The sequence below is a fragment of the Sphaerodactylus townsendi genome, linkage group LG09, assembly GCF_021028975.2.
Source record: "Sphaerodactylus townsendi isolate TG3544 linkage group LG09, MPM_Stown_v2.3, whole genome shotgun sequence".
Taxonomy (NCBI): Eukaryota; Metazoa; Chordata; class Lepidosauria; order Squamata; family Sphaerodactylidae; genus Sphaerodactylus; species Sphaerodactylus townsendi.
This window is the reverse complement of record NC_059433.1, coordinates 86,966,041-86,977,796: the sequence shown is the minus strand read 5'-3', so window position 1 is coordinate 86,977,796 and position 11,756 is coordinate 86,966,041. Positions and strand designations below refer to the sequence as shown.

Genomic DNA, 11,756 nt, shown 5'->3' with positions numbered 1-11,756 from the left:
AAAATCCCGCTTTCTCCTGGATCTGAGTTGTCCCAGGCAGGAGAGGCCAGAAAGTGAGGCGCCCCGGCCCCGAGAGCGCCCTGGAGAAGGCGAGCGCCCAGCCCAGCGTGAGGTCTCCGGCAAAGTCTCGGGGTCTTCTGGGCAGGGGGCGTTTCGCCGGGCGCTGCCGCCGGGGCTCCTGGGGCTGCAGCTGGGCCGGCTGGGACAGGAGCTGCTCGATCTGACCGGGGACGGCGTGCTCTCCGGGGCAGGCATGAGCCCCCTCCCTCCCGCCGGTGGTGGTGGTAGGGCGGGCGGGCGCAGAGCGGCGGGGAGAGGGCAGTTGCTACCCAAACACCCGTCAACAGAGCGCCCGGGCGGGACTTCAAGGGACGGCCCCAGAACTCCGCCCCGTCCTGAGCGTTCGGCGAGGGCGGGGCTAGAACGCTGGGGCGGCGAGCAATCGATTGGCTGGCTGGCTGGCGGCCGCCTGGGGGGGAGGGAGGGGGCGGGGCCTGCGGAGCTCCCCGCCACTGGCGCTGCTGAAATGTGATGGGCCGCGGCGGGGGAGGCTCAGACGTGCCGCGAACTCGGCCGGAGTGGCGGGCGGGCGGCTTGCGAGGAATCCCGGCCGCGGAGAAGGAGGTCTGGGGCGCCTGGCCCAACGCCGCCACTGGCCAGCCGGGGGACCCGTCGAGGCTCTTCTTCCGCCCGCGGCCGCAGGGACTTTCCCCCGGACCGACCGGCCGGCCGCTGCTGCTGCTGCTGCTGCTGGACGGGGCCGTGCGATCGGGCCTTCCGTACCATGCCCGCCGCCCCTTTGCTGACGCCTGGAGGGGTCGTCTCCCGCCCGTCCCGCCTGGATCTAATGGCTCGCCGGAGGCTCTAGGAGCGCCGGCCTGCTCGCTCGGCTGGAGGCCGCCCCTGGAAGGTGAGTCGTTTTGCCCACGCCCGGTCAACAGACCCAGGCGGGCGGGCGGGCGGGCGGGCAGGTGGTTGGCACTGGCAGGGGCCGCAGTAGCCTGAGGCGCAGACGCCGGCGCTGTAGTCCCCTGGAGCCCCCAGCCAGAAAGAGGCGCCTTCCAGCTGCGCCCCGTCCGGGCCCGGTGAGGGACACGAGGGATGGTGGAAGGGGACTTGCCGGCCCGCGGGAAGGCTGCAGCCTGGGACGCTCCGGCTGCGGAGGAAGAGCCGGGCAGCTCAGCGGCGCTCCGTCCCCCGAGGGAGCGGGCACCACACGGGAAGGCCCGCCGCCGCTCGGCCTCTCCGCTCAGCCGGCCCAGGGGTGGCCGGGCGGGGAAGGAGGGAACGAGAGAGGCGCCTTTACTTTCGGTTTGAGTGGCCGCCTGCCGGGGCGCCCGGAGCGGAGCCGTCTGGCGCGCAAGAGCCGGACGGGCTTTGGGGTTTGGCCTCCTGGCGAGCTGGCCTGGGGGGAGGCGACCCCGCCTTCCCCCTGATCCTCGCCCTGTTTCTCCACCCGATCAGTTGGAGGCGCCGAAGGAGGCTGAAGGCCAGCTCTGCAGCCGCCACTGTCCCCGCCTGACACTTGTTCCCCCCGCAAGGGACCCCCTGAGAGCGGCGCCCCACGGAGGGCTCATGGCTCCACCATCCCGGCTCGCACGCGGCGGCACTTGTGGCCTTTCGATCTCACATCAAAGCAAGGGCCACTTTCCGTTCATTTAAAATACACATGAACCCCCCCACCCCACCGCCAATACACTCACAATAATCACCTCGGGAAGACATTTATGTCGACGCCGGCCTTAATTCGATTTAGGAAGGAGGAGTGACGGGGCGTCTAAATAACATCCGTGTTTGAATGCTCAAAAGAAAGCGCTTCTTTTGAGGTGGGGGCTTCATTCTTCGTATTGATGTCCCTTTGATTTTAGGGAAACGAAAAGAATGAATTCAGAAAAGACCGAGCAAATACGAGCAACGAGTTTATGATCAGTTTCTTAGGAAACCAGTTCGTAATTGTTTTGCATGAGAGCCATTGTTTCTTGTGCTTTGTGGTTATAAGCTCTGCCTGGGGAAATCAAAGGCACTAAGAAGGATTAAGCGGAATTATATATATTTAAAAACCCATCTGTATTTTGTTGCAAAGCCTGGCCTTTGTGCGAAGCTATTTCACCTTTTCCAGTTAACTGAAATTAGCATACTAACGTTACACAACCTAAACACGTTTGTTTATATATACATGTTGTCACATACAATTAAAAAACCCACTAAAGGTGAGTGGATCCCACTGACTCACGGGATATACCTCTGAAAAATGTGTTACGATCCAGTCTAAGAGAATCAATTTTAGGAGTCAGCCCAGAGGTATTGCTAAAACTGAAAAAAAGGGTGACTTTTCGAAGGCCCCTTCCACACCTGCAGAATAACGCACATTCAATCCACTTTCCCAATTGTTTGCAAGCCGATTTTGCTATTCCACACAGTAAAATCCAGCTGCAAAGTGCATTGAAAGTGAATTGAAAGTGCATTATTCTGCAGGTGCGGAAGGGGCCTAAGTGAATATATACGGAGTGTGTATGTTTCTGCTTGCGATGGTCGGTTCTTATTTTTAAAATAACCAAAGTTGGCCCACCAATGCAGATCCAATTTTTAAAATTACATTTCACACTAATTCTAATTAGAAACGAAATAATAGTCAGAGAAGGAAAGTCACTGAGAGGAATGAAAATATCGGTGAACGGGCATGGTTGATTTCATGCAAAGGGCCCACCATTTCCCTCTTATCAGCCTGCCCTAAATGAATTTCCTTACAAAGGAACTTCAGCTGCTTCCCGGGGTATTTCACGTTCAAGCAAGTGTTCAGCAGCACAACAATAAACGTCCTGCTAGGAAATCGGTTCCACTGAAATAATTGAACCTGAACCTGACTCCTTTAGCATCTCTCTGCCAGGTGAGAGGCTTGGGGAAAGGCAAGTTGACCCCTTTCCACATATGCAGAATAATGCACTTTTAATCCACTTTCAATGCACTCTGAAACTGGATGTCTGTTACTGTGCGGAATAGCAAAATCCACTTTCAAACGATTGCGAAAGTGGTTTGAATTTACATTATTCTGTATGTTATGTGTGGAAGGGGCCAAGTTCTTCGCTGAAGGCGCCTCAGTCCGGAACTGTCGTGGAAGCAAGTCCCATAGCACTCAGTAAATACGTCTGGTGTCAGGGGACTTGCAGGGGACAGAAGCGGGGAAGTAGCTTTGGATGCCGATCATGGAGTCCCCAGGAGGGTGCAAATACAGACCGGAAGCTTGTTATGAATCTTGAGTTTTGGAAAATCGCGAGGGCTCCCAGTGGTGTTAAGGAACACGTCCCATTTCTAAAGCAGAAAGAATTTCTGTTGTTAGGGTTTTCCGGGTTGTAAGGCCATGTTCCAGCAGCATTTTCTTCTGACGTTTCGCCTGCCTCTGTGGCTGGCATCTTCAGAGGATCCCGGCCATACAACCCGGAAAACGCACAACACCCTAGAGATTCCGGGGGTGATAGCCTTCGACAGTACAATTCCTGTTGTCTCTCCCTCATATTATCTGACCCACATTTGTGTGACCCCTTCGCTCATCATCCGTTGAGAAAAAAAATCCCCCTGGAAGATTTCCTGAGCTTGACAGAAACGAAACGCCAGCAGAATAAGAACTAATTGAATGAAGATAATAAATAGTAATAATCCGAGCCAAACAAATCCAGCCCTTGATCCTGGATCCCTCCCGCTCTTGAATCCCTAAGCTGATGAGGCTGCTCTTCGGTGGGTAGTGAAGAGGAGGGCCTGTGGGACTGTTAAGGGGGGGGGGGATGATGAGTGGTGGGAAAGTTGACTCTGTGTGTGTGTGTGTGTGTGTGTGTGTGTGTGTGTGTGTGGAGGGGGAGGGTTGGGTTTCGCTTGACTGGGCTGAGTGAAACCCTCTGACTGTCACACACCGCTCATTAACTCCTGCGGGGCGCTCCCGGGGCGCATTCCAGCGAGCGCGGAGGGGCTGGATTCCCCTGAGCTTGGACCCCCATCTCACTCAAGCGCCTTGGGGAGAGCCCCTGGCAAAGGGCGGGGGAGACTTGGGCGCGCTATTCCAATGTCCGGTTTTGATTGGGGGCTGTGGGGGGGAGGGGGTGTCTTTCCCCAGGGGTGGGCGTCCTGCAGCCGCTTTAGAGAGGAGCATCTGAAACGTTTTGGGGGGGGGGTCTCTGCGGACAAAGGAAAAACCGTGCCGGGCTGTCCCAGCAGCCTTTTCATGGTGACCTCCCCGACGGCTTTTGATGCCCCCTTTCAAACAGCGGCCCGGTTGGAGGGGGGGGGCGGAGGGGGTTAGGGAAGCCGAGCAGAGTTCCTGGCGTAGAAATGGCAGCAATGAACAGGGAGGGGAGGAAGAGATGCATCCCGCGGGGTCGGACGGCGCCTGTCAGTACATGCTTGGGGGTGGGAGGCGGCGGCGGCGCTGGGGTCCCTCTAACTTCCTCCCATCAGGACACAGCGCTGGCTGCCTGAACTGGGACCCTCCCTTGGTGGCCTGCTCTGGGGCTGCCGCCCACGTGTGACTCCTCACCGCCGGAAAAGGGGGGGTGGTGGTGCCCGAAACGGCGGCCTTGGCCTCTTTCTTTTCTCATGCAGCAGCGACCTTAAGCGGAGCTGCTGGCCGGAATCCGACCGGGTTGGGGGCTCGCCAGAAGGGGGGGAGTCGTTGCTGGCCCCCCACTGGCCTTGGCCCCGCGGGCAGAGGGGAGGGCCGGCTGGGCAGCCCTCCTGGGTGGCGGCCGGGCCAGCTGGAAGGCCTCTGGATTCCTTTCGCCCCTGCCGCCCTGGCGGGGCCCGAGCGTCCCTTTTCTCTCTTTCAATTACGGTGACAAATGAGTTGTCGGTGACGGAAGGAAAATAAACTTTCCGGATCGAGTCCGGCGGCGGGCAGCGCTGTCAAGGCCGCCCCCCCCCCCCCCGCCCGCCCGCGCCTCTCGTCGGCTCCCACCCAACCAGGGGGCTGCTGAGGAGAGGCCGAAGAAGGAAGGGCTCCGGCCAGAATCATCCCGGCACGGATTTCGGATTCAAACCGAATCACATCGGAAACCCCCCCACGAGAGAGCCTCGCTGACGCGACGCTACGGCGGTGCGCACAGCCCTCGAGGAGCGAGGCCCTTCAGTCGGCCTGCCGGATCCACAGCAACGGGGCCAGGCCGTACAACTCGATCCAGTTGCGTTGAATCCCCTGTTCCTTGAGGCCGGGCTGCAGACCCTCGAAGCCCACCGGCCCGCCTTCTCCAGCAGCAAATGGAAGCTCCTTCCTTGTCATGTGTTTGGGAACTGAGAGATTGCTTTGATTCTCCCCCAAAAAGAATCCATTTTTTTGTCATTTTGCTCCCCCTTTTCCTTTAAAGAAAGCCCGCCCCCCCCGCCCCCGATAGACGCCTGGTGGAGCGTAGGCCTTAAATTCACCACTGGGGACCGAGGGCGACAGGTCCCCTTCAAGGCCTCCGAGGCTTCCCAAGGGGCGCCAAGGCCGTCCAAGGCCTCCCCCTCCCCCAAGCCGGTTCCCCATTGCTCACCGCTGCCTTCCTCGGGGTCGCGTTCCCCAAATACGGTCTCGGTTCAGGTTTGACCCAGTCGCCGCAGGCCTTAGTAGGGGAGACGGAGATGAACTGAGCGGGGAAGGGCAGGTGGCCATTTACTGGTCCCCTTGCAATGGTCACCCTTCGCCCGCCCCGTCGCACACAGTCAATGCTGCCAGTTGCAGGGCGCCTGTCCGCCTCCTCTCTTGCCAGTGGGCCCGAAAGAAGTCCGCAGAAACCCACAGTTCGATCCGTGGCTAGGTTTCCTCGAGACCAAGGTGGGTCGAAGGCCACGGGGCTCGGTTCCAAGTCAGTCAACCCCACTGAAGCCAATGGGGTTTCCTGCCAAGGCAACCGGCTTCCCAGAAGCAGCAGGGAGGGCTGAACAGGCGGCTGGGCTGGAGGGGCCCTTGGTCGGGTCCAGCAGGACTCTCTGGGTGTTCAAAACCTGCAAGCAGAATTTGGGGCGGGACACATTCCCAGGCACCTGCCCCTGGCCACCTAACGCCCCGCCAGGCGCTCTCCTCCTGCCTCCCGTGCAGACGACCTTCCCTCCTGCCAAGTTTGGTTCTCCTGCCACCACCGAATGTGCCCCCCCCCCCCCCATCTTTATTCTACGCCGTTTTCTGCAGCAGGCCCGTCAGCGTCTCCTCTGTGTGGGTGCGAAAATGACACGTGTCTTTCTCTGTTCCCCCACCCCCCTTCTCCCCCCGTGTGTTGCAGGAGCCGCGTTCTCGGAGCCAGGCGCCCGTCAGGCCGGGCCGGGCGCGGGAGGATGGGGAGCAAGGCCCTGCCGGCGCCGATCCCGCTGCACCCGTCGCTGCAGCTGACCAACTACTCGCTCCTGCAGGCCGTCAACACGTTCCCGGCCGCCGTGGACCACCTGCAGGGCCTCTACGGCCTGAGCGCCGTGCACACCATGCACATGAACCACTGGACGCTGGGCTGCTACGCCGCCGCCGCCGCTGCCGCCACGGCGGGCGGGGGGGCGACGGTGCCGTCGGAGCTGGGCCGCTGCTCGGCGCTGAGCGAGATGGCGGCGGCGCAGGGCCTGGCGGAGCGCTTCGCCTTCCCGGCGCTGCCCTTCGCCGCCACGGCGCACCTCTTCCACCCCAAGCAGGCCGCCGCCATCGCCCACGTGCTGCCGGTGCTGCGCAAGGACCGCCCGCGCTTCGACTTCGCCAACCTGGCCGCCGCCGCCACGCAGGACGACCCGCCCAAGGCCCTCCACCAGGGGGCGGCCGCGCAGGCGCACGGCGAGCTGGCCAAGCTGGGGGGCCCCCTCTCGGCGGCGCTGGGCAAGCTGTCCCCGGACCGGAAGGCGGCGCGCGGCAGGCTGCCCTCCAAGACCAAGAAGGAGTTCATCTGCAAGTTCTGCGGCCGCCACTTCACCAAGTCCTACAACCTGCTCATCCACGAGCGCACCCACACCGACGAGCGGCCCTACACCTGCGACATCTGCCACAAGGCCTTCCGGAGGCAGGACCACCTGCGCGACCACAGGTCAGGGGGACCCCTCTCCCGAACCTCCCCACGCATGCCCACACACACACGACGGGGCGGGGCTGGCTGTTGCCGGCGGGCGCCACTTGTATGGAAGCGGCACGTGGCGTCTGGCCAGAGCCCCGTGAAGCTCCCAGCGAAGCCCCCCACAGCCCACACACAAACCAATGCAGCAGGATTTGCCCCCTGGCGCGGGCTCTCTTTTTGGCGGGACGTCGAGGAGGGCTGTGCCCACCCTCCGAAGGTGGCGTTGCCAGGCTCCCCTCCTTCATGACGTGTCCTTTATTAATAAATCCATGCCCTTTATTAATACATCCAACGCATCACTAAACACAACCATCCCCCGACGAAGGGCGCCCCTCTGCAAAGCGCAGCGCTATGCAACGTACAGGGGCGCCCTTCGTGGGGGGGGGGGGGGATGGTTGTGTTTAGTGATGCGTTGGATTTATCAATAAAGGACATGCAATTAATTCGGCTGGATCGACTTTGCAAGGCAGTGCCGTGGAGCTGCAAGGGGCCGGTTGCCTTGGCAGGAAACCCCATTGGCTTCAGTGGGGTTGACTGACTTGGAACCGAGCCCCGTGGCCTTCGACGGACCTTGTTTTCCGACCGAGCTGAGAATAGCAGCCGGGATCGTTTTCCAAAAGAAATATTTTCTGCCACCAATCAAACAGCCCCGGAGCTTCCCTTTTCGGCCTCTCTCTTACGCGTTTTTGGACGTTGCTGAAAAGGGGGGTGGGGGAAGCAGAGTGTAACTATGTAAGGGGGCTTCTGCAGCTTTCTGCTTATTTTCAGCGGTAGTGGTTTTTATAAAGACCATAAGGGAGCTGCAGGAAAAATCTGCAAACATGCCGCAAAGGCGGATCAAGGCAGGATTCTTCCGTATTCTTCCCGCAGATCAATATAAATGTCATGTTTTTCTCTGCTGTGCAGAAGAGCAGCCTGTTTGTCAATGTACAAATACCCCCAACACCCACTGCTCACCTTGGCGTACCCAACAAGTGCATGGCACAGTGAAATTAATGGCATTAGTCCCACAGAAATTAACTGAATCAGGTTCCTGTTTTTTTCCTGTACTTTGTATCAGTGGAAGGAAAGGACTGTGGAGGAGCAACTGGAATCAGATTGCTGTCAGTGTGTGGAAAGGAGATGGTTTGGGGTAGGGGCGCAATGTGGAAACTGCAGCACAGTTCAGCTGAGCGCAGAAGTTAATTTTCTGAGCTGGTGGAGACTGCGGTTGTTGAGATGCATGAAAGGACTTCCAATACTGATTCCAAACCCCTCTATTGGCTTCCAGGTATATCCATTCCAAAGAAAAACCGTTCAAATGTCAGGAATGTGGGAAAGGATTTTGCCAGTCCAGGACTCTAGCAGTTCATAAAACGTTACACATGCAGGTAAGGTTAGAACTGATCGCTTTTAGCCAGTTTGCTCCAGCCTTCAACTATATCAATTAAGTATTTATTTGGAATATTTGCTGCCTGTTCAGAGTCCTGAGTATCAAAACACAAGACATTGGACATAAGCAGCATAAAACGAGAACTTCTGTTTCTGCTGTTGATAGAGAATGGGTATAAAGTTGAACTTATTTACTCATTGGATAATTAAAGAAACGCTCTGTTTACCGGGAATTAGGTTTTTTTTTATTTTGAATCAAAATAACTCTCCCTTTCTTCTTCATTCATCACTATAGACTACAGAAGACACCAGACAAACCTGGATGTTTAATTTCTTTTTTAGATAAATGTAGCTAATAGTTTTCAAGGTGTGTAAACTTATTAATTCCCTACCCCAAAGGAGTTCTGCATAATTGCCAGTGACCGCTGTGCAGGCTTACTTGAGAGAAAGTCCCTCTGAATTAAACAGGGACTCACTTTTGAGTAAACATACACAGGCTCCGGTCTTGTAGGCAAGGTCCATTCAGCACTCTGGCAGTCAATAAAACAGATGGATTAGAGGTGCCTTTTGGCAGAAAAGCTCCAATGGAAAAGAGCTGTTCAGCGGAAGGCCAGTATCCCTCAGAAGCCAAAGTATTAGTGGGAAACATTTTTCTGTAGATCCCAGAGACCCAGATCTGTGAGGAGATCAGAAGAACTGACCTTGACAGGAAGATACAACCCTGCAGATAAGATTGCAAGTTTAGGAAGAGCATATGACCTGTGGTTTGCAGTGTTCCGGCTAAACATCCAGAGCACCAGGCTGTAAAATGTCTCAACCTTAGTCCTGCTTTCTTGCCCCTGTAACCTAAACCCCTTGTCTTGGAAGCAAATTCTCTGATTCCAGTACAGCTTTCTTCCAACTAAAGCGGCAAACCTGAACATACTTTGGCACTATTTAGCATTCTGTAATGCCTCCCCCTCCAAGACATTTGGGGCAGTACACTCCGCCACTGCTGATTTTATCTTTTTGAAGAAGGTTAGGCAAAGAGGTTTATTTGATGAGTATGTCCTCACCCTTTCCAAACGGATTCTATTCTTTTTGACTGGTTATGGTTTCAAAGTGGCCCATCTTAATAACATCTTTCACCTTTCTGTGGCTTGTAACTTATGTCTAAACACATCTGCTACTGTATCTTCAGGCAGGGAGTCATATTAGTCTGTTGCAGTAGGGGGAAAAATTCAAATCCAGCAGCACCTTTGAGACAAACAAATTTCCCAGAATTGATGCTTTTGTGAGTTAATGTTTATTTCATCAGATACAAAATGAGCGTTGACTTAGGAAAGGTTGTAAGAGGGAAATTTGCTTGGTCTATAAAGTGCAAATGGATTCAGATTTATTTTATTTTATTTTGCTACTATATCCGCGAAGGATGTGGACTCCATACATCTGATGTAGTAAGCTCTGATTTAGAGAAGCCCATTCTGGAACCGGTATTACTCGTCTCTTTGGATGGCTGCTTCATTTTGCTGCAACAAACCAAAACACCTGTAATGATTATCTGAGGTGAAGCTGAGGGGAGGATCTGAATCCTGCTCTCCCCTGTGCAAACTAATTTACATTTGAGTAAATATGCTTATGGTAGGGAAGCAGCCTTGAATGCCAGGGCATGCCGATTTATATTTAGTTGGAAGTAAGGCAGTTGGGGCTTAGTATCAAGTAAGGGTACCTAGGATTGCAGCCTCATTTAGAAGAGGCTTGTTTTTGAATAAGAAGACTTGGGGTTGTTGCCATCATAGGCTTTCATTGAGGCATTGTTGTGCTTTGTAGCCAGAAGCCAAAATCACAGGGGCGGTGATGATGGGATAGTCTGTAAAGAGATTTTTTTTTTAAGAAAAGAAAAGAAATCTCGATAATAATCAAGTAGTTTTGTAAAGGCTTAATCCTTTGCTTGCTTCAAATCTGAACAGGAATCTCCACACAAATGCCCTACATGTGGAAGAACCTTTAATCAAAGAAGTAACCTGAAAACTCACCTTCTCACCCATACAGACATCAAGCCCTACAACTGTGAGCAGTGTGGCAAAGTGTTCAGGAGAAACTGTGATCTGCGGAGGCACAGTCTAACTCACACACCGCGGCAGGACTTCTAGAGCGGCCGAGAATCTCCACAGGGAGCTTAACTCTGGCTACGGGACTTGACTGTAGACAAACCTTTAAAGCCCGTGTGATGGGTGCAGATCGGGTAGGGGCCTGATCCTTCGGCCAGATGCTCCAGGGGAAAGTGAGGAGAGGAGGACGCTGGTCCCACCTTTCTCCCCGCTCCCTGAGCCCAGGCCGATCTCTTGTAGATAACATTACAGCTCATTTTAGAGCTCTGTACAGAACTTGGTATGTGTGTCTTGTGTTTGTTTCCTACTTCCTTGCCAAATGCACGTTGGTAACAACAACAGTGACAGCGAAATCTGGGAGTGAAAATGTCTTTTAAAAAGTGTACTTCAAAATAAAAAGAATCTTTCCCCTCCAGAAAACTTCTGGTGTTTGGTTTGTGTTAAATAATTTGTTTTTTTGAAACTTTTCTTTTGGCGAGCAGCAGGAGTCGGTAAAAGACAGGTGTTTCCAGATTTCAAAATGTGTATGAGTGATTTTTTTCTGGAAAAAAATTGTTTTGTTTTTGTAAAAAGGAGATATTCTTTGACCACGTTAATCTACAATCTTCTGCATATTTACCCAGGAGTAAGGGAGGCCCATCGAAAACCATGAGAATCACTTCCCAGTAAACATTCAGTTGTAGGGAGACCACAACATTCCTTCAAGCCGTTCTTTTTAAATGGATGTGTGTCTTCTCCCCACCCGGAGTCGGCACCGAGCTTGCAAGCGAGAAAAACAGGGGGCCTGGGAATGCCGCAAAAATCCACCCTAGAGTAATTTATTAGTAACTTATTGGCAATCAGAAGCCATAATCGGCTCTTCTCTACAGATTGCCGGAGATAGCCTCCACCGTAGACTTTGGACGCGGGGCGGCAATTTAGACAGGGACTTTATACTGCCGAAGACGAGGCTGCTAATAAAGCCGACGAAAACAAACAGCCGCCCTGGGAGTCAGTCCAGGTCCGGACTGGGCGGCAGCTGCCCGGGGAGCAAAACTGACAGCTCCGGCCAAAGGCCCGCAGGCAGAAGGCGGCCAGGAGCATGCGCAGAAGCTGCTTTGACCCCAGGCCAAGCTTGGGCTTCCCCACCCCGTCCCCTGCTCTCCTGGCTGTCTAAGGCAGGGGGCGCTCTCCTTCCCTGCCTTAGGGGACGGGGTGGGGTCAAAGCCGCTTTTGGGCATGCCGGCTGCAACGTGGATCCCGTCGG

General features: G+C 55.2%; 1 protein-coding gene across 2 annotated transcripts; it reads left to right on the top strand.

Moving 5' to 3' along the window:
* Window positions 1–566: 566 nt before the first annotated feature.
* OSR2 (odd-skipped related transciption factor 2) lies at window positions 567–10,925 on the top strand. Of its 2 annotated transcripts, none has more exons than XM_048508610.1 (4): window positions 567–910; window positions 6,243–7,022; window positions 8,320–8,419; window positions 10,452–10,925. In XM_048508610.1, the coding sequence occupies exons 2-4, from the start codon at window positions 6,295–6,297 to the stop codon at window positions 10,524–10,526; spliced, it is 903 nt and encodes a 300-aa protein (XP_048364567.1). In that variant the 5' UTR covers window positions 567–910; window positions 6,243–6,294; the 3' UTR covers window positions 10,527–10,925. The 2 variants fall into 2 exon arrangements, with proteins under 2 accessions (XP_048364567.1, XP_048364566.1); XM_048508609.1 differs by having other exon boundaries at window positions 10,370–10,925.
* Window positions 10,926–11,756: the final 831 nt, after the last annotated feature.